This window comes from Prosopis cineraria, unplaced genomic scaffold, assembly GCF_029017545.1.
Source record: "Prosopis cineraria cultivar Desert tree isolate PC_DT_omini unplaced genomic scaffold, ASM2901754v1 PC1, whole genome shotgun sequence".
Classification (NCBI taxonomy): Eukaryota; Viridiplantae; Streptophyta; class Magnoliopsida; order Fabales; family Fabaceae; genus Prosopis; species Prosopis cineraria.
In genome coordinates, this window is record NW_026555332.1 from 34,187,453 (window position 1) to 34,211,682 (window position 24,230).

The 24,230-nt window shown below is 29.1% G+C and overlaps 1 protein-coding gene and 1 non-coding gene across 2 annotated transcripts; both read left to right on the top strand.

The window, feature by feature from the left end:
- The first annotated feature begins 15,210 nt into the window (after positions 1-15,210).
- Positions 15,211-15,315, top strand: LOC129296636 (U6 spliceosomal RNA). Its single transcript, XR_008589849.1, has one exon. It is a non-coding gene; the product is annotated as a U6 spliceosomal RNA (small nuclear RNA).
- A 2,404-nt stretch (positions 15,316-17,719) lies between these two features.
- Positions 17,720-19,305, top strand: LOC129285504 (phenolic glucoside malonyltransferase 2-like). The gene has a single exon (XM_054921245.1). It carries the CDS (start codon positions 17,766-17,768, stop codon positions 19,146-19,148), a length of 1,383 nt encoding a protein of 460 aa, XP_054777220.1. The 5' UTR covers positions 17,720-17,765; the 3' UTR covers positions 19,149-19,305.
- The last annotated feature ends 4,925 nt before the right edge of the window (positions 19,306-24,230 follow it).

The following is a 24,230-nucleotide window of genomic DNA, read 5'->3' on the forward strand; positions in this document are numbered from 1 at the left end:
AATACAAAAATAAAATTTAATCCTTTTTAGGATTATATTTTCAAAAAAAATAATAATTTAACAAAATAAAAAAATCTTTTTTAAATCTTTTAAAATCTCTCCTAAATTATCTCAACCATTCAAAATATTGGGAATCAACATTTGAGAGTTAATTTTCTTTATCTTCTTTCCTTAAATCTTGTTATTTTTCAAAAAAGAAAAAAAAACAAAGAGAAATATTCTAGTTTAACTCAAAATTAGTTTTTTTCTTCTTCCTCTTAATCTAATTCTTGAAGTTAATAAACAAAAAAAAAAGCAAAACGTGCATGTTGCATGAGCTTGAGAGAGGAAATGAGAAAAGAAGCAGAATGCTAGACACACGTAAAGAAAAAGGAGCAAAAATAGCACACATGAAACATAAAAGGAGAGCAGAAAGTAGAGTAGACGCACTCATATGAGCAAAAAAATTGGAGAGCAGAAAAACACGGCAGAAGGAGCAGCAAGCAACCATGATATATGTAATATCCGCCTTAACATTACTAGGATAACACACACAACATTGTGATAACTCGGATTAAATAAAATCCTCAAAAGAAGTTACCATAACTTAAGGGTCTAAAGATAATTAGTTAAAACATTGGGATCCCAAGAAAACTTTTTTTAATATATTGTTTGAGCTCAAACCATGGTTAAAAATTAGTTAAAAGTAAATACGGAAGCATGAAAATCAATTCACTTCAAAAATGACTAAAATAAGCCTTATAGCCTTAATTTGGTCCTCCGCCGCGGTGCAGCACGCCTGGCCACGGCGGATGGCATAGAGGGATGAATCCCTCATAGGCCTCTTGAACCGCAACACGCATTTGTTGTCATGACAGCAGATTGCGATTATGTCTTTTCTCTGCTTTCGGAGTATGCCATTTTACCATCCGACATTCGATTTAAGCGGTTTAAATGTCCACATGAAGCTCCTTAAGCTTTCTAACTAATGGGACCGGTCTTACACTCAAACAATCATTCGTTTAAAAGATGGACACCCGAACCTAAAATGGTTTTTTTATAACAAAACACATACTATGGTGTCCAACTCATAATGCACAATGCCATTAGCCCCAAAGACACCTTGACCACCTCAAATGGACCATACACTACATAACAATCCACTCATATCACACAACTAAGCAATCATGCTCAAAATGACCACCAAACCCCTATTAGATAATAACTCAATGGGGTGAACAAAATTCAACACATTAATGAATTGGTCATTTTGACACTCAAAACACTTGAAATATATATATATATATATATATCTATATATATCTATATCACTTGTAAGAAACTTGGCTAAGCACGCAATTAATCCATAACATCATTCTTGGATCAAGATATACATACTTATCACAAATTTATACAAGTGATATCCAAATAATGTCATGTTCTTAAGTTGATAATATTTAGTGACAATATTTGTTACAATACATAAAAAGGGAAAAGGGAAGAACTATACAATAATGCTTTTCACTCTTCAAATGCCCCTTCCTTCGCCTTGCCCCTACCAGAGCCCTCACCTGTAAAATATAACCATAGGATAAGATAAACATCTCAGTAACCAATATAGCTCATCAAATATTTATTACCATAAAAAACCATAAAAAAGTATCAAAACTATAGTAATAACAAGCATACCATAATTACGAGATAAGCGTATCTTTTCTCAATAAAACACATGGTTTTATACTAGCATGATCATCTAACCACTGAACCTCTAATGCTCCCCAACATGAAACCATAGGCTCTCCTGGTTCAACCACTTGTTGACCAAAGCACACTTTTGGTGGTAAAAATACCCGGCCAAAAGTAATCTAACCCGTCTACAGACTATGATTTTTTCCTTTTTACACACTTGTGATAGAGGCGTCGTTGACTTCTAACCGCACCTTAATGAGTATTAGGGAGTTGCTAGACTACCCAGATGTTCCATGATAACAGTCCCATATAATGCTCCACCGGATGTCTTGTGGTGTCAGCCCGACCATATGGATTTTTCACTCATATATCTCCACACATAAATATTTTCACATATCTCAGGTGAACTCCCACCCTTTATGATCATGTTCTTTCAAAAATTCCATCACTTTTCATCATGTTCCCACATCACAATCTTATATACATAGTATATATATATATATATCAACTAAAATCAATAACCTTTTACAAATCAATTTTTCATGCTAAAATCATTTACAATGTCACATTATGTACAAAGCTCTTCAAAATTACAACTTTATCATTTAAAATTACTTCTACACAGTTAAAATAGTTAATAAACATAATAAACTATATGGTTACCTCAACCCCTTTGTCACACAAAAAGGGTTATCGTGGCTCAATATTAGCTCTACACGTTCTATATGCACAATAAGACTCGAGCAATGCTCAATCTATACCAATAAGTGACAATCATCAATTGTCACTCTAGATAACTTTGAATCACTAAGTTTTAAGTGCTTAAAATACTCAAATTCCTTTTTTAACAATACCAACCATTCCTACATACTCTAACCATCTTATTAAACATTTCAACACACTAACTTTGCTAATCAATCCCACATTGTCTCAAAATCTTTAAATTATACTTAGGATTCATCCAAACCCTTGCCAAAAATTTTTAATCACCACAAAACTCATAAACTTAAGGTTAAAAGCTATATTTAACTCCCTAAGATCTTAAATAAACTAATGGGTTCGGTCTAAATCTAACGAAACTGAAATCAAAGCCCCCATTACCTAAATGTTCATATTTTTGTATAAAGAGGGAGAAGAGGGAATGTACAACTTACCTAATGGTGAATCAAGCTCTAAATGCCCTTAAAGTAGCCTAACGATCGTGCCCTAACAGACCAAAAGCTCTCCTCTGTTGCTCTCTCATTTTTCCTTCTTCTCTCTTCTGTTTTCGATCTGTTTCTGTGATCTGATAAGTGCTGATTTTGTGCGTGCATTGCGGCGCGTTGTCACGCCCACCACGACGCATGACACAGAAAGGCCCATGAAATTTTAAACTTCCTTCTATGCCATGGCCCTCTTGAACCTTAACCTAGCCCTCTTTTAAGACTGTCTAAGGATCCAAAAACTATATTAATCTCTATAAACCTCACTAAATAACAATTTATGTAAATTGATCAAATTACCCCTTGAAAACATTGATAATTACTAATAAGGAAACTTAGGATGTTACAATGCACACATATAGACTTTCGGTGGGTAAAGAGAAAATAACAATGAAAGAGAAGTAGGACATAACAGATGCAAAAAAGACCAGACAAGAGAAAGGAAACACACGTAGAAAGGAGCAAAGTAGATCAGTGAGAGCAGAGGGAACCTATACATTCACGGCAAGAGGAAGATCCTGAGCTTCAGTGATAAAGAGCAAAAACATAGCATGCACATAAAAAAACAGAGAACATGTAACATTCCAAAAATTTTAAGACTCAGATTTATTTTTAAAAAAATAAAATAAAATATCTATAAGTTTTCTTTGATTTTTACTAAGCAAAAGTTTGGTTTTATTTGATTTTTAACTATGGGAAAAATTACCAAAGTTGACCTAGGCTTTTGTGCTATAAAAAAATGTTAGGCCCTTTATTGTAATTTTTCCTAAAGTCTAATATAAGCAATTTAAAAGGAAAAACAGACGTAGAAATTGAAAAGAAAGAAGGAAATAAAGAAAACAAACACGTGAGAGAGAGAGAGAGGAAGAAGAAAGGAGAAAGAGAGGGAGTTAGGCTCGGATCTATGAGGCTTTACGGCTGTTGCGAGCTCAGCTACACGATAGGTAAACTCCCTACTTCAATCCTCTTCCCTCCCTCTTTGTTTTTCTCAATTTTAGAAAAGGAAATTTCTAAAATTTGATCCAAAATGCTTTATTTTTGTAAGCTTTAGTTTTCTTGGGTTCTAAGGAGAATGTTTTGAGTTTCTATATGGTGTTCTAATGTTTTGAGTGGATAATTGGATGAAAAGAGGTGTTTTGGGTACAAATCAAACCCTAAGAGGTTAGGTTTTGCTCTTCAATGATTTAAGTCTATTGATTTAGTTATAATTTTGCCATTTGAGCCCAACAAGATTTAAATTAAGGTTTGGTTTTCATTATAAGGGCTAATGGTGAAAGTTGGTGACACTAAGTGAAGGTTTTTAATTGATTAAAAATTATATAAATTGAAAATTAGCCTAGTGATGGCTAATAAATGGTTTTGGTGGTTAAGTGATACTATGTGAATGGTTGGTTTAATATATGGGCCATTAGGATGGATTATGACTCATTAACCCAAGTTGTGTGGTATGAGTTATAGTCTTCATTAATGCTATTTGTTATGATAAGTGATGTGGATCACTTATATATTGTAGGAATTGTTGGTGGAATTTGTTTAGAAGTTAAGGAATAAGCCGAGTCCTATTTTGTACAAGAACCCTTTTGGTACTAAAGGATTGAGGTAATAGGGGAATTTATATTTTTTATTACTTTGTTTTAGCTATTTATAAATAAATATTACTAGCTATCATGTATTACATGTTTTAAAAGATTAAATGTGCTTTATAAGGGGTTATGGGGTACTACTTTGATTATAGTGCAAATATATTTTCTAATTGTTTAACAATAATGTTTTTATGAAAACGAGATTTGTTTACATGTATTTTAATCATAAGGAATAGAAGTTGCACTTAAGAAAGTGTAACTAAGTAAGGTACCTTAGATAGGCTAAGGAACTATTTAAGGGAGATTTATAAATGTTATACTACCTTAGAGTGTTGAAGTGGTCAATACTCGAGAAAGGTAGACACAAATAAAAGGCATGATCTCGATGGGAGTTCACCAATGAGAAAGTGTGGACTTTTGATATTCTATGGCATACTGCCAGTACTCAGTGTTTCCTTATGTATTGTGGGCTCAGTGCACTAAAGTGGTTAGTGTATTGAGTGTTCAACACCTCTTAGTGGGGGAGGGAATCCGACATATAAAGTGTGAGGTTAAGTGCCTAAGCTAAGGTAACTCTCATATGGAGTGTAAGTCGAGCTAGCTCTGGGAGGGAGTTAGCTTTAACTGCTCAGGATTCACGTCGAAGGGGCATAGGCGGTTCGATGGATTAGATCATGTCTTAGATTATATTTTGTGCCTGTGAAGGTACAAGTAGGTATAAGGTTTACCTGTGAGTTAAAGAGTGCCAGGGGGCATTCTGTTGGTCATAAAAGGCCATACCGGCCTACATCATGCATTCATGCATTTTAAATGGCTAAATTATATACTATATTGAATTTATTATGCATTTATTCGATTATAGTTTACTTTGTAATAATCAATGTAGATTTCTCTATTACTGAGACTGTAATTGTCTCACCCCTTTCTTTTCAATATTCTAGGTCCAGGCGAAGGAACTAGTGGAGGATGGGGAAAGGAGCAGAGCTAGGGGTTGTTTGTGAATTGTAAAGAACTACAACCCCTTTTTTTGAGTAAATTTATTGTAATGTATTTAGGATTAGGGTGCCAATAGGATCTGATTATGTATATATGCATGAGTATGTGTGGATTGTATAGCTTGTGTATGAATTTTTATTTGCTTGTAGACTTGTGGCTAGAAAACTTGGCTATGGTGTGTGGTTTTAATGGATTTATTTAGTAGACTAATTTTTCACTACAAGCAAATATTTATTTTGGTATATATGTGATTCCACAAGTAAATGCAAAGTGGTTGCATTGCAAATTGTGTGCTATGGGCAAACATATACCTTAGATAGAAAGAATAGGTACGTGGGCCCCACAGAGATATATGAGCCAAGTAAAAATATTTAGCGTGTGTACTCATATGTATATATGTTATTTGAAATAGTTTTTGGCCACTCTTGTGTAATTTGTGCATTTTGGAGGTTTAGAGTCCATTTTGAAAAATGACACCTAGGTAGTCAAATTTTGGTATAAATGATTTTTCTATCATTTAAATGTTCTATTAGGTGTTTTTAGTCTTAGTTGACATGTCCAAAGTGTTCCCACAAGTTTGTGACCATTAGGATGAGATTTGGACAATTTTAAAAATGATTTTTACCAAAAAAACTGTACTTTTGCATTCAGGTGTCCAAATCTTAATCCGACCATTGGATTTTTCTAAAATTTAGGTCACAAGTAAAACCTTTTATAAGCTTCGTGTGGGCTTTAGAATCACATCGATCAGATATCGGACGGAGAAACAAAACACTCCAGAATTTAGTCCAGAGGAGCTGTCATGACAGCAATAATTGATAATGTTGCAACATGCACAAAATTTAATCCGTCTGTTGAATCTTTTCAAAATTTGGTATGCTAATAGTACTATTTAAAAGTGATGTGTGAGCTTTAAAATTACTTTGATCGGAGGTCGAATGATGGAATGGCACCTCCCGAAAGTTAGCCCAGGAGGGCTGTCATGACAGCAATTTAATGCTGTCATGACCGCATCTTTTTATTCCACTTTCATCTAACTTGCTTCCGTGCACTATAGGTAGAACCTATAATTTTTTTTAGGTTTTAAATGATTTATTTCTTAAGTTGGTTAAAGGATCAACTCCTTAACCACACTTAGTTTATTTGAATTATGTAATTTTTGGATAACACTCGAGGCAAGTATTACAGAGCGAGTCTGAGAGAGGATGGACAATAAGAAGGAGACGGAGAGTGAGAGATGAGAAGAAAACAGAGAAAAATAAAGCACAAAGGAAATGTAGAAGGGAGAGGAGAACGCAAGAGGATTTCAAGAGGGAGAGACCGAGAGTAGGAGAAACAGATAGAAGGGAGGAAAAGGCATAGACATTTGCGTGCATGCGGACATGGGTTTTTAGGTAGAACAGAGAGGGACGAGAAAACTAAAAAGAATAACAGATATTGAGAGAAAGAGGTGATAGAGAGTCCGAGAGAGGAAGAAACAGAGAAGGAGAGATGAGCTTTTCTTTCTAGAAAGGACTAAAGATGAGAGGCACAGAGGAAAAGAGAAGAAAACGCTAGTCACGGGCACGGGACGTGAGAACAGAGCCAGAGATGTAGAATGAAGAGAAGAGAGCACTGATCCAAGACGCAAAAAAAAAAAAAGAGAAATGGAGAGAAAGAGGAAACTGGGAAGAGATGGAGAGATGGAGTTCTTCTGATTCAAAAATGATAAATGTTTTGTTGATTGATTATCTACACTATTTTTGAGATTCTGTTCATGTAGCGATATTAGGATATGAAAATCCTTTCCCCATGCTTTCCTATCCATTTGCCTAGTTTCTTATACTATGAACATGAAAGTTGCCTTGATTTTGATGATAGAACTATACTTGCTTGAATTTGATTATTCGTATATCCAGCTTTGTTTCATTGGCCTGGCGCTAATCATATAGTCACATGCCTCCTTGTTGATTTCAAGATTGGAGTGTAAGGAGTTCATAGAGTGATAATATTATCATGGTTGAGCTGACTTAGCCATTTTGAAAAGTGTCATGCTTTGGGCTATTTGCTGATGGAGTCATTGAAATTAGTCATTTATATAGCTTTTTCATATTCTTGACACTTTTTTAAAGTAGAAAGGAGAGACTTCATATGGAAATTTGATTTTCTGCCATGAATAAATTTTGGCATGGTCTTGTAATGTTTTTGGCAAAAAAAAAATAAAAAATAAATAAAGTGATTGTTGTTTAAAAAGAAAAGTAAAGAAGAAGGATGGAGAGATTATAAATAAAATTTTTCTTACTAGCCTGACATAATTATAGGCATATTCTCATTATAGCTTTACCTTAAACAATAATAAAAATTTGTGTGATCATTAGGTTAAATTACAGAATTGGATTTTAAATATGTTTTTTTAGCATGAAAGGGCATATAGATAGGTGGTGGCATGGCTTTGACCCTTATACTAACAGAGGCCTTTATTTGTTTATAATATTTCTACATTATCCTCTATCCTTCTTTATTTATTTGCATGCTCATTATGCTACTAGAAGGGAGTTCCATTTTTAGGTATTTTGAACTTTATAATTGAAATCCAATAAAAATAAGAGAGTATATATTTATTTGTTACTTATTTGTCATGAGAAATTTTAAAAATTTCTGCAGGCATTTAAAATGATCTCATATCATGTAAATCAATAAGATTTCACAGATATGAGAGCAAAACTTATATATTAATATGGACTTTAAAGGCCCATCATTAAAATTAACTCTTTTTTTATATATAATCTAAATTAATAATTTATTTAAATCTCATGTGAGATTTTAAAGATCTTCGTAGAGACTTAAACTAATCACATTATTGTGTGGGATAATAAGTCCTCGTAGATATAGTGATTCTCAATTTCTATAGTAAATAAGTGATTTTTGTAAATAATTATATAATACACAATTTAAAAAAATTAATTAATGAAATTAATGAATTTAAGTTGTAATCACATTTACTGATTATATCTTTTAGTCATGTGAGATTTTTGAATCTCTATAGACTTCCACGATAATTGTGTTATCGTATGAGTCAATAAAACTCTATAAATATAGCGATTAAGTTTTTAAAATATATATATAAATTATATATTAAATTAATTAAATTAAAGATGTATTTAAATAAATTTAATTCCTTTATCATGTGAGATTTTGAAATCTTCATAGATATTTAGGATAATCATATTACCATATAAGTCAATAAGGCTTTGCAGGTATGATGATTAATATTTTTGAAAAAGTGCATATGTACATACATGCTTAAAAAGTTATTATTAATACTTAAAAATATACATAAGAATATAAATAAATAAATAAATAAAGTTTTTAAATTTTTTTTATCGTGTGAGATTTTGAAATCTCCGTAGATATATAAAATAATTGTATTACCGTATGAGCTAATAAGGCTCTGCAGGTATTGTGATTAAATTTTCAATCATAAAAGATAAAAATAAAAATAAAAATAATTCTTAAACTCTTTTCTCTTCTTTATTCCAAAAATTCAAAAATTGAGAAAATAATTAAAATTAAATCACTTTTTGTAATTTAAAACACACGTATCAAAATTTCATAAATTATTTGATTTGCAAAATGGTGAATTATTTCTAATTAATTTCTCTTCAAAACAATATTTTCACCAATAATTTTTAAGCCTTACGTGGACTTTGATCCCCATCACAGGGTACGTAAGCCTCAGAGTCAGATTCTGAGTCAAGTCCTCCTTCATAAATAAATAAATATTTCTCACTTAATTCTTATCATTTTTATATCAAACACATAAATATAAAAGGAATAATTGAAATAACTTTAAAACCACATTAATATAGCACAACAAACTTCAGGTAGAGCCGGGAATAAGGGCCAGGCCTGGAGGGCCGGGCCTGAAAGCCCTGTTTAAATAAGGGTTTGGGCTTTGAAAATAAATTTTTTTAAAGTAATCGGGCTTGAGGGCTTGGCCCTGATAAGCCCTGTAAAATAGGGCTCGGGCCCGGGCTACCCTTCAAGCCCTATTAGATTATTTTTATTATTATTATTTTTAGTAAAACACGTGTTTGAAATCAATGACCTGCTCACCTAATCCTACACACATTATATTATTATTAATTTTAATTTATTCTAAAATTAATTTAATCTAATTTAATAAATATCAGTGTATAGTATAAAATTTATGATATTTTTTATTTTTCTATAATTATTATATTTGTATATTTATAAAAAAATAAACTATTTTTTAAATAAAGATTTAAATTTTATTACTAGACTTCTAATGTATGTTATTTAATTTTTAAAAAATTATGATGATTTTAATTTTTTTAATTTTAAAATATTTTAATTTATTTATAATGTTTAATTTTATTTTAATTTTTTTATTTTTTAAGAAAGGACTTACGGGCCTGGCCCTGAGCCCTGAGTATAAGGGCCGGGCTTGAGAAATGGGGGTCAAAATAAGAAACCGGGCTTTAGGGCTCAGGCCCTTAAGGGCCGGGCCCGCCCATATTCCCAGCTCTAACTTCAGGTAACCGTTCTCACGAACGGATGTTGTAGGATGCCTAACACCTTCCCTATACTCAACCAACTCCCGAACCTATTTTTTAATTTTGCAAACCATTCTTATCCTCTTTTAATTGGTTTCCCAAAATTTCTCTTAAAATTTTGGTGGCGACTCCTCGCTCCAGCAGGTTCCCACCGCGAAAGCCGAAATCTCCGCTTGTGCACTGTTTGTGTCATATTTTTTAAGTGCAACAGGTGCTATAGAAAATTTCATGCTAGAACAGCTTCCATTATTCAAATAGAAAGTGAGATAGAATGAGGAAGCATTTTGGACTATAAGAGGAAACTCTAAAAAGCTAGGTATTGATTTAAGAACTTAGAGGAAGAGGATTTATCAACTTTTTGTGATTCCATTTAGTTTAATCTCGTTTTTCTCCTTTTTCTCCAATGTTTCTAATTTAGCACCTTTATTTTGTTGCTACGGGACTAATGTTACTAATATACAGTATAACATCTCAATTTAAATTTCAATAGTTAATTTGGGTTAATAGAAATTTTGAAGAATATTTAGAGATAAGCAAATTAGTAGGAGATGATTATTAGATTTAACTTAAGATATAATTCTAAGTTAAGATTTTCAAAATTATTATTATTATTAATATTATTAGGAAAGAAGAAAGTGAAATATAATAGAAAGAGAGATTAAGAAATGAAAATATATATATATATATATATATAGAAATTAAAAAAATAGAAAAAATGAGGAGGTGGACGTTTTGTGGCACAGGTGTAATGTACATATATATATATATATATATATTAATAAATAAATAAAAAGAAAAGGGAGGGGGCAGATTGCGTGCAAGCATGTAGACATATATATATATATATATGAAGAGAAATGAAAGTAAACAAAAAAAGTTGTAGGACCCCACCTTTTTAAATATCCCCCACCTCTTTCCTTTTCTCATTCTTTATGTCTAGCGTTTTCCTTTTCTTGCGCGCGAGAGTAGAGACGAAATAACGCGAGTCATCGATAAGAAGGGATCTGAGTTTTAAAGGTTTAGGTTCCTAATAGGATATTTAAGGTGTGATTTTAAGTTTTTTAAAATTATTTAAGTATTTTAAATTTTTTTTAGCCATCCTTGCTTTTTGTTTTCTGATTTTGTGGTGGTAGAAAATCTAGAGTTTAGAAGAGGGATGAATTTATATTGAATAAATGTAATTGTTGAGGCTGGTAATGGTATAATAAATGTTTTAGAGTATAAATTTATTGATAAGCTTGGAATTTGAGGCTTATGAATCAAACCTTAGGCTAGATTTTTATTAAATTCAAAAATATATGTTGATTTATTAAGGTTTAGATGATTATTTGGGATGAGAAATGGATTATTATGGCTATAGGATGATGATTCTAAGCTTGAGACTCAATTTTTAATTTTTGGGTATTTTAGGTGCGAATTTATGAAACAAAAAAGAAAATTTTGATAATAGGAATTGGTTTGGAGGTTGATTTTAGCTTATTAATGTTTATTGATAACTAAAAGAGGAGTTAAAAATTTTATTTAATAGTACTAACTCTACATTTGTGTTAAGATTAAGATTAAGAATCATGATATATTCTCTAATTCTATTATTATAGTTATTTTATTAGTTTCAATAATTGAAACTAACATTTATAAATAATATGTTATTTGTAGATTGTGTTGTTGGTGAAGATTGTGGTGGGAGAAAAATTGTAAGGAATAATTTATTGAAAAAGCCACGAGGTAACCATGCTTTAAATTTATGATTAGTGTTGCTTCATGTTAATTGAGTGATTATTGAGAAAATTATGAATTGTTGTTGAGAAATTACCTTGTTATGTTTATGGAAAAAATTGTGAAATTGTGAATATGCATTTTGAAGTATTTTTGCCAAGTGAAATGTCATATTGTAATATTGTTAAAAATGAGAAAATTATAAAGATTGTAATATTGTATAATTGTACAATATTATTATAAATTTATTTGATTATTATGGAAGGTGTTGGGAGACTTGTTGTTGTTATTGTTGTTGGATTTATGTGCCACATGGTACATCCCTATTGGAGCCCAATAGGTGACTTGTAAAGGCTCAGGCTAATTTACCTTTGGCCGGGTGCACCAAGTGAGGGTTTTAACTTGAGGTTAATGGAAGGAGATAAGGATGATTGTTTGTTACACATTGTAATATTTCTTGTATTTTGTTAGAATTATATTATTGTTGTTTATCCACTTAGCAAGCACACATTTAACTGTTTGTATACACTATTATAAATTGGCATTGGTTACTAGAACTTTTGAGTCTCATTATATGGTTAACAATTTTCAAGAGAAGAGCCACGAATGGCGCGTGGAAGAGTCCCTGAGGCTTAATAGCATAGATCCACTGTCTCTTTTGAGTATTTGATTTATGATTTTTAATGTGTTATATTGCCAATACTAGAGCTTTTGATTATTGACAATTATATGAATGTAATGATGTAATCATGCCCTTCAAACTATGTCTACTTTTAGTATACTTTGGATGACTGTAACTTTGATCTTTGATTTATTTTGAATGGTTTGAAATGGCATGATTATGAGGCTAAATAATTGGCTTGTTTAGGAAATTGATTTAGTTGTTTATTTTAGTTATTGATCTATAGTTTGCACTTGTTGGAGTATAAGGATGAAAAATGTGGTTTTAGCCTAATGATATGTGGGAGGTAAAAATTTATCTGAGATGTTGTATTGTATAAGCTTAAACTAATTATAAAATATTTTATTATTAAATTTATTAATATAAAATGAGTTGAATGGCTGCAACCTAACTATGGTTATAAATGTGCGTTAGTTGTATAAAATTTGTTTTTTATTATTTGAAAAGAGGTTTAATCTTTTCTACCATGATAGTTAATTTAAAAGGTGAAGTATTTTATAAGGCTATATTTTATCATTTCTTACATATTAGTGTTTAAAATTATAGAATTGTTAAAAAAAAACAATATATAGGATGAGTTGACTTTTTTTTACCATGGTAGACACTTTCTACTATGGTTAAGTTAAATTGTTTTGAAAAAAAAATTAGGGTGTTACATGCAGCTAGATTTTCTTTATGACCTAAGCAACTACGGACTTGTTTATGTATTAGATACTATTTTCTTCAATTACTCTATGACAATGTTTTCAAAATGGTTCATGGTTTGCATGATCCAACCGATTGGACCCATAACTGAATCGATGACATAATAATTGAATTATAAATATTATATAAAATAATATAAATATAAGAAATAAATATAGAATTACTACATAACTTAAAAATAAAGCTAAATGCTCCAAATTAATTATTAGTTAATAAGCTTCGTGACATAACATAATATCAAATGATTCAATATCAACGCTCACAACAGATATTCCTACACTAATTTAGATTTTTTTATTGAATATTTATTCAGATTAAGACATATAAAAAGAATGAAAATGATTTATCAAAACAGGTATCCCAAAAAAATGAAAATGAAGATATTATTTTGATATAGGGTTAAAATTGGAGCAAAATGCATGAACCAAATTTTTTTTCACCTTCTCAAAGTGTTTGAAAAGTAAGGGAGGTTTTTTTAGAGTTAAAATTAGAACAAAGTGAAAAAAAATTGAGTCATTCCGTTTTCACAAAACTGGTCCAATTCACAATTTTTTAACGATTCCTAGTCTAACCACTGTTTAGAGCAACCCAATCCGATTCAAAAGTTAAAATAGTTTTATTGTTCAAACTAAACCAAAACAAGGACCGACTGGCAATCCAACCAGTCTAATCCTATTTTGAAATCACTACTCTCTGATTAATGTTAGTGTTAGATTACTTAATCTCATTTATTTGTCTTGTTTGATGATTGGCCACTATTGAGTTGAGATTTGGAGGTTTAGGGTTTATCTTGAAAAAGAAAATCTTAAATGGACCTCAAGATTATGTGATTAGAATTTATTCTAATTTGTATTTAGAATAAAAATATATCTCTTAGACTCATATAGTCATGTTAGATTGTTATTGAACTTTCAATGCCTTTTGAATAATTGTATTAAAAAGCATTCTTTTTTGAAATATACTAAATATACTCGAAATTAACTAATCATTATTAATCATAAGTAATTTGGTGGTGATAAAGTCTAAGAATTACACAAATGAGTAGGAGCTTGGGTAATCTCTTTTATGAAAGTGTTGTTTAGTGAAATTTTTTGCCTTTGCATATTAATTATTAACTTTTCTATTTTATAAATTCTCAATTGTGATTTGCTTAACTTGGATGCAATTAGGAATTAAATGCCTCTGTGGGCTTGACCTATGTTTATCATTAGCTATATATTTGTGACCCGTACATTTGTAGTATCTATTGATTTTTGTGTTCACCACCAGGTCTATACCGTAGGAACAAAGTAACACTACTAGTTAAATTACTTGTATTGTTAACAAGTTCCTTTATTGAAATAATACATTAAGTTACAACACTATTACTTATACTGTTAAGAAGTTACTTTGCTGAAATAACAAGGTACGGTTTTAATAACTCTACTTCATATTATTATAAAATAATAATGAACATGCAAAATGTATTGTAACAAACTATTTTATTAAATTAATAAATAATATTATTAAAATAACAAGTTAAGTTAATTTTTAACAAGTGCACTTTATGTTGCTACAAGTCAACTTTGAATATTACACATGTTGTTAACAAGTTCTTTTATTAAATATACAAGTAATATTATTAAAATAATAAATTGAGTTACAACTTTAACTAGTTCATTTCATGTTATTACAAAATAACTTTAAACATGCAAATTGTGTATTATAACAAGTTTCTTTATTGAGTTAACAAATAATGTTATTAAAATAATAAGCTAATAAGATTGAATGTGCAACATGTGTTGTTAACAAGTTCATTTATTAAATTAAAATAATATTATTAAAATAAAATGTTAAGTTATGATTTTAACAATTCTGCTTCATATTATTAGAAAACAATATTTAATATGCAAAATGCATTGCAACAAACTCTTTTATTGAATTAACAAGTAACATAATTAAAATAGCATATTTACTCAGGCTTCTATTTAAAAATTTGGTTTATTTTTAAAGGGATCATGATTAAGAAGTAGAGGAAAAATGATGATAAAAAAAAAAAAATTGGAGAGACCCTAGTGCCTTGGACTAGGAATTTCCCAAAAGCAATTATGAAAAATACAACTAGGTGCCTCTGCAGATATATGATAGAATTGAAAGGATACAAAGAAGGTTAACATGGTTCCCGTGCAAGAATGACATGCATAAATATAAAAAAATAAAAAAAATATAACTTGATGTTTTTATACTTTATCCATATTTTATTATTATTATTTATTTTTTTAATATTTTTGATTCATATATTTTTATTTTTTATTATTTTAAATTCTTTTATGAATAGATTATAGAAAACTTAAAAGGACTTAAAATAATAAAAAAATAAAATATAAAAATTAAAAAAACTTAAAAAATATATAAATTAATAATAAAATGTGAGTAAAATATAGGCACATCAAGTTTTGCTTTACCAAAATACAATCAATAACAAAAATTATTATATATTCTTTTATAAATTCCTGTATATTCACTAACGTTCTTATTCAGAGTTTTTCTTCGACCAAAGTTCTTATTCTTATATATATATATATATACACACACATATACACGTCTGTTGGGTGAAATATTATAAATATTAAAAGGATATCATCAAACATTACAATAAAAAGTCAAACATTCAATTTATTTTTTTGACCGCACTTTCAAACGTCATAGTTGGAAAATTAAAATGGAATATAAAAAAAGGAGGGAGCAGTTGGAAGCTGGAAGCTGGCCGACTAGCACTGCCAGCTGCCTCAGGAAACAAAATTCGATTTCTTTCTTTCTTTTCTTTTTATTATTTGACAGATTGAATTCATTTCACATGAAGGAAGCGTGACTTTTTATAAGAGAATATTTAAATAGAGAAAACAAATAAACGAATTCAAGGTAAAAAATCTCATACTTATTCGCACTCCTATGTATTGGGTCGATATTCAAGGCTAATATTTTAAGATATTTTTTAAGAAATTAAATTTTTATTTAAGATAGCAAAATTAATCTTTTTACTCCTGATATCTTTTTATCATTTTAGTTATTTGCTAATATATTTAACTATTTACTTTTAAATATTTCTTGATTTTTGTATTGTATTTGTAAATTTTTTATTTTATTTCGATATTGTCTTTGTAATATAGAAAAAATAAAATGTTAGTTTTCTTTTAAAAAATAGGTTTTAGATATAATAAAAAATAAATATTATATTTTCTAACTATAAAAATCTAGTAATGAAGCCTTTTGGTATAAAAACCTTATAAGTAAGAACAATTTTTATTAATTTCATACACGACAACAAATGTTTTGTTTTGTTTTGTTTAACATTACTATTTAATGATTATATAAGAACGTTAGTTGAGAGATGTATATGATTTTTTATATAAAATATATTTTGCCACCTAACATTATTTTTTATTCAAAAAGTTACATTGGGCAGATAGGTGTATGCCTTTCCTCTTTCATTTTTATTTCTTTGTTTGACAATACTTGTCTTTTTTCCCCCGCTTTCATTTGATCAGCTTTTGTTCTCACTCTTTGATGTCTGATTTTGTGTGTGAAACAGTCTTGATAATTAATAATATTGAATCTTTTGTCAAAAGAAAAAAAAAACTAACCCATAAATTGTACTCCCTCTTCATTTTTAACTGAGTCAAGTTTTTAATAAAATAATTAATTATCTTTAAATTAATACTATCAATATATTAGCGAATTGCGGATTGTGTGATACGAGTTGATATATACCGCATCTTAACAAGTTATATTTCTATCCCACTCACAACCCACAAAGGTGAGTTAGCCCGCCAGTTAAACATATATGTGTGTGTATATATATTACTTTTTTTAGAATTTTAAAAATTATAAATCCATCTTTTTCATTATTTTTTTACTGTAAAAAATTATATTATTTCTTAAAAATTAATTATTCAAATAACAATTAAACTCTTACAATTCAAATTCAAAATAAATATATATTCCATCACAAACAATTCATATAAGCTATATTTTAATTCGTTCCATTATTCGTTTAGCTGTAGAGCATCATCTAATAATTTTAATAACAATTTTTATAAGTATGGCTTCATTCATAGGACATGGTTATCACGTTTTATATTTTTATTATTAAAATTAGAGGAAAACATATAATAAACATGCATCAAATAAGATTAGTTAATTATATCGAATAACTTGATGTTAACAAAAAGTGAAGTTAATTGTTAAATGTGAGTAAGGGGGAGGCGACAAAAGTTTCGTGTGGAGTCATAATTTTTTGAAAAAAATAAATAAGCAAGCTAATTAACCAATCCGTGAGTTAGCTCCTTGCATGGTTAAGTTATACAATATTGATCGAAACCTTACCTATCATAAATGAATCTATTTTTGCCAACCCATCCCTCTATTATTTGGTAGACTAACATGTTGAACTGTATATTAACAGCTTTACTTTATTTATCTCAATTGATTTAGTTTGAAATAAATACAAAATATTTATTTATTAGGTACCCTTTTTAAAAAAATTAATTATACATTGAAATATTAAAACTATCTTAGAACGTCTAAATTTTCAAAAAAAAAAAAAATAATGCTCTACATGAACAGACGGAAGGGGTGTATATATGCGCGCTTTTGTAAGCCCTCTTTCTTTCAGCTCATGGCGAAACCAGAATCAATGAAAGTTCTTGAAGCTTGTCGGGTAGCTCCGGCTCCGCCGGCAACAACCACTTCCGCCGCCGCATCGGAAACCTCCCTACCGTTCACCTTTTTCGACGTACTTTGGCTGAGATTTCCCCCTGTTGAGCGTCTTTTCTTCTACGAATTCCCTCACCCACCTTCCTCCTTCTTCCATTCCCTTCTTCCAAAACTCAAACTTTCCCTGTCTCTCACTCTCCGCCACTTTCTTCCTCTCGCCGGCAACATTGTCTGGCCACCACCCTCCCCGAAACCCTTCATCCGCTATGTTCCCGGTGACGGCGTCTCACTCACCGTCGCCGAGTCCAACGCAGATTTCAACCTTCTCTCTGGTTCAGAGTTCCCAGAAGCCGAGGAAATCCGCCTGCTGGTACCGGACTTGACTGTTTCCGATGAAAAAGCTTCTCTCATGAGTCTGCAAATCACTTTGTTTCCGAACTCAGGATTCTCTATTGGAATCACCACCCACCATGCAACCATGGACGGCAAAACATCAACCTTGTTCCTAAAGTCATGGGCTTATCTCTGCTCTAATATCCGAGAATCGTCATCAGTTTTATCGTTACCGGAGAATCTGAGGCCATCGTTCGACAGGTCAGTGGTGAAAGATCCGTCAGGGATTGCTGAGAAATTCGCGAGTTTTTGGTTAAATCAAGGTGGACCAAACAACAAAAGCTTGATGTTATGGAACATGAAGAAAACGGATCAAGGGAAGCTAATAAGGGGGACATTCGAATTGCTTCCTTCGAATATTCAAAAGCTTAAGAAATCTGCGGAGTCAAAGCTGAACAACAAGGCAATTCATCTATCAACCTTCTCAATAACAAGTGCCTATTTGTTGAACTGCTTGGTCAAAGCAGAACAAACAAAACACGATAAAGTGTTGTTCATATTCAGTGCGGATTGTAGATCTCGTTTGGATCCTCCAATTCCATCTGCATATTTTGGAAACTGCATTGGTGGGGCTAAGGCTGAGGCTGAGACCAAGAACTTGCTAGGGGATGATGGGTTCATTGTTGCACTTGAGGCCATAAGTGAAGCTTTGAAGAGATTGGAAAGTGAAGAAATATTAAGTTTAGCGGAAACATGGATATCTGATATGGAAACTTTTGGACTGACTGATACTTACAGAATGTTTTCAACAGCAGGATCACCACGATTTCAAGTTTATAGTAATGATTTTGGATGGGGAAGACCGAAGAAGGTGGAGATAGTTTCTATAGACAGGACAGGAGCTTTTTCTCTTGCAGAAAGCAGTAATGGAGGTATTGAGATTGGGTTGGTGATGAACAGAACTCAAATGGAAGCTTTTTCTGCTATTTTTCTCAAAGGTCTTTCTTCCTGATCGTTCGCTTAAAAACAAAACCGTTATTGCTTTGAGTTTGAGGTATGGTACTTTTACAGCAGAAAAGTTGAAATAATTTTGCTTCCATTGTTGAATGCTTCTAGTGAGATGGTAGCTGCCAGCTTATTCTCCATCTGTAATATTCCCGTTTTTTGCCTTTTGTGAGTTTGTTTTTTTTTTAATCAGAGTCATTTGCGAGATTCAAATTCCAATTCCATTGAAAAATTAATTAATTAATGGAATAATGAAACATTATAAGAGAGCGGCTACCGATTACGTGCGCGACTCAACTATAGATATAGTCAAGAATTCGGACTGGCTGGGCTTATTTTAGTCCAAATAAGCATAAACCTAAACAAACTTGAATCTTTGAAAAACCCGAATGACAAACGAGGTCCAAAAATTTGAACAGCTTGAATGTTTGAATTTTATTTTTAAAATTATTTTTTATTAATTTTGTCATTTTAAAATTAATTATTTTATTTTATAAAAATAGAAAATACATATTTTTAAATATTTAAATGACGTATAAGATTCAATATTTTTTTTTAAATATGTGGTCTTAAGATCTAAAAATTAATATTAAAATATATTTTAAATATTATTTTGAGATATTTTATGATTTAAAAAAAATAAAAATATGAACATATAAATATTTTGAATTCTTTTAAAAAAATAGCTATAATAATGCACTCAAATATATGATATTTTAGTATAAAATAACTTAAAAATTAAAATATTAATTAATATTTATTATATTTTATATATTTTTAAAAAATAAAAAATTTTATTTAAGTATTCGAATCGAGTTCAATTTTTTGGAATATGAATAGGCTCAAATATAAAAGAATATTATTTTATTAACTCCAATCCTAAATTTTTTCAAACGAAATTAGATTAGTCCATTAAATTTAACTCAAATTATCAATTCTAACTATAAATATGCTGGCACAATATTGTACGGTGGTGGTTAAAGATATGTTTGGATGAGATCGTAAGTTTGGATTTAGGGTCCTTAGAAAATCTGAGATTATGTTTGGACGTGGAAAAAAAAAATTACAGCAGTTTTTGACTTAAAAAGATCACCATCAATGAAAATATCTTCAATAAATTGTCGCTTCCAATTAATATGTGTACACTTTCTACAGTTCAAAAGTGAAGGGGATGCGATTTTTCTTTTTGTTTTTTTTTTTCGGCCAATAAATGGATGCGACTTTCTGTGTTGCTTCTAATTAGCCTTCGATTATGGGTGTAAAATTATAAGAAATTTTCGTTTAAGTCCCCTGGACTATATTTGTTTATACATAAGTCTTATAAAATTTATAAGCCACAATTAAATCTCTTAAAACCTTAATATAATTTAAAATTAAAGCATAAATATAATAATATCCCTATTAAAAATATATTACATCAATGCAAAAATTTATAACTGTTTTATCAATAAATTACAACTATTACCTTAATTTTTTACAACTAAAATATGTCATTATTTATTATTTTATTATTTTAAAAATAATACACAAAGAGAATTTACTTTATATTTGGCAATTAATGCGATTTAACATTACTCACAATATGTCAAATATTTAAAGTGATGTAATATCATTCATGAGTAATTTGAAAAGGGGTGAGCCTTTTTTTAATACAATTAATTCATTTTTTAAAAATAAATGACATAGAACGAGATTCTTGACAATTTGATATTTTTTCCAAGACATTCCAACAAGTCTGAAATTTGTACAAATGCATAACATGTCCTTCTTAACACCACAAATGGTATAATTTTCTTGCATTATCATAAGAAATTTCAAACCCACCATTTATCTCCACATGCATGAGCCCACACAACAACAATCAAATGTACAAAGTAATTCAAACTTCTGTCCCAACATCAAGATTCAAATTTATAGACTCAACTATAATTTTGTTCTCATTAATAACACAACCAATCATAATCATACCAAATCAAATCATTAATAACTTTTATTTTACTTTTGCCTTAACTATTTTAAAATCAAATTAAAGCATTTAATTTGATGTAGAACGATAATTGTGGGGATTTGGAGGTGATGAAAAAGGAAAATACTCTTTAAGTTTGGTTTATGAAGAGATTTTTTAATTTTTTATTATAAAAAACCCATTTTATTATATTTTTCATTTACTTTTAATTTGTGTCTGGAAACTCAGACAAAATATGATGTTGATATTGATAAATTTCAATTAGGCAAAGCTCGAATTTACATTAGAAAACTGAAAAAGGGACATTTTATTTCATGTAATACTTTTTTATATTTTATTGAGTGATATAGTCAAAAAAATATGAGGGAATATGTGCATTTAATTTTTCTGAAAAGAATTTAAACAATTATGTTTATTTTCCTTGATATGCACATAATCTTTTAATGTTTAAATAATAAAATAAAATAGAAATATAAAATTAAAAAAGATGATTTATTTTATCACCTATAAATTTTTTTATTTTATGTGAATTAAAATGTAAATAACAATTTATTCTATTTTAAATTAAAGAAAAACACAATCATAGGTTTGGATTTAGGGTCATTAGAAAGCTCATTGGAAGACCTGAGGTTATGTTTGGATTGGGGAAAAAAAATTATAACAGTTTTTGATTCAAGAGATAATCATCAATTCTATATCCAAAGAAAACCACCTGCAGTACTGACAAAAATATCTTCAATAAATTATCGCTTCCAATTAATATGTGAAGTGAAGTGGATGTGACCAGAGTTTTAAAAATCAAACTGAACCGGCCAGTTCAATCGGTTGAATCGGGAACCGGCTCTTAGTCCGGTTTGATTGACCCCTAAAAATTGATCAGTAGAAAACCGGTCAACAACCGGTCAAACCGGCAAAACCGGACAAAAACTGAACCGGTTTTCATAAAAAACTGGATAAAATTTAAAAAAATAAATTAAAATTAAAATTAAAATACATCTTTCTTGACATTTAAATGAAAATCTTCGCTTATAATTAATATTAATTATATATTTATCAATAACAAATTATATTATCAAGCATCTATAATATATTTTTGAAAAAAATGCATATTTAAATATATTTTTTATTTAATTATGATACATAAATTAAAAATATATTAATTTAATATCAATCGGTTTGACTCCGGTTAGACCACGGTTCAACCAATGAACCGTGAACCAGCGTCTCGTTCGGTTCAATGACCGGTCCAATTTTTAAAACCTTGGATGTGACTTTCTGCATTGCTTCCACCATAAAAATTGATGTCAGAATAAGATGATATTTGTAAATTGAAATTGAAATTAAAATAAAAGTAATATAATTCATATTTAAATTTTTCTTAAAAAAATTAATTTACAAATCTTTCTAATTTTTTAATTTTAAATTAAATTTTTTTAATTTATTTTATTTTAGTCTAGCTTTTATAATTTGATAAATTATTATTTAAAAATATAACTTAATTATATAAATTTTTAATTATAAAAATTATGCAATTAATTTTAAAATTATATAGTCTTTTGATAAACATACAAAACCCTTTAATTTCATTTTTTTTAAAGGTACTCCCTCGGCTAAAAAAAATACTTTTAACTAAATTTTATATTTGATAAAGTAATTTACTTATCTTTAAATTAATCTCATCTTTTGATATTTTTTTTACTTAATAAGATATTTAACTCTAAAATAAACGTAAAGTAATTTATTCAATATGAGTATTTTTTTTAAAAAAAACAATGATTAATCCTTAAAAGATTAAAATTATTTTATATTTTTTAATATCCAACCTCTCAAAAAATACCTTATATTTTTAAACAAAGTGATAAAAAATTAAAAAATTTTAATAAACAAGAACTAATATATTTAATAGATTAAATTATAAAGACTTGATTAAAGTAAAATAAATTATATAGATTTAATTCAAAATCAAGTAAAACTATAAGGACTTGTTAATTAATTTTTCCTATTTTTTAAAGGTCATTTTAAACAACTAAAACTTGTTTGTAATTTGAAAATCATTTTAAATGTATAATAACAGAAAAGGACATGAATTTCATGATATATATATATATATATAACTAATTTATTTTTTCAGAAAAAATATTAAATATTAAATTAATTTTTTTAAAAAGGTAGAATAAAAATATAAATAAATTGATAAACTTCAATTAGGGAAAACTCAAATTTATATTAGAAAACTCAAAAAGGAAATTTTATTTCATATTATACTTTTTTATATTTTATTCAATAATATAGTGAAAAAATATGTGGGAATATATGCATTTTATTTTTTGAAAATAATTAAAAAATTAGATTTATTCTTCATGTGATGCACATAATATTTTAATATTTAAAATTTAAAAATCAATAGAAATATAAAGGGAAATCACAACTAAGGACCCCTAGATAAATATATTCACAGTTTAGGACCAATGAATTCTGATCTAACACTACATTTCCTAAGATCCTAATTGTAATTAATTGTTATTGTGAAAATATATAATTGCTCATAACTGTATTCTGGATAAATTATAAAAGAATTATTTTTTGTCAAAATGTGATAGAATGTTATTATTTTACAAATAATGACTTGTTCACCATATCAATACATTTAGTTCTGTCAATGAAAATGGCTTTATTCTAAACTTGTCATTATGAGAACTAGTGTTCACTCCATTGCGTTACACGATAGCATATACTTAAAGTTAATGTGTTCTTTTCAATTGCATGAAAATTAGATATAAAAACTATAACATTTATCTCTTACATGTTACAAAATACCTTAGTTCTCATATCGTTATCATCGTGCAAAAGTATCTTCAATCCATCAACTGATTTAACCCTTAACAATGCTTCATAAAGTTGTTCGTGCATGAAAACTGGCTTCAACAAATACGTTCCAACATGTCATTGGAGATTAACCTTAACTCTTGTCAATAGTCATAGAATATGACAAAGTAATTAACCTTAACTCTTGTTAATAATCATAACATTTACTTCCCATGTGATACCTTTCATGTATTATTTTAAATTTCTTAGAATAGTTTTACATTATCAAAAGAAAAAAGAAAACATGAACTTTATGAA

What these genes read in the sequence shown, in the direction of transcription:
- LOC129285504 (XM_054921245.1), top strand. Translation starts at nt 17,766, where the DNA reads ATGGCGAAACCAGAATCAATGAAAGTTCTTGAAGCTTGTCGGGTAGCT.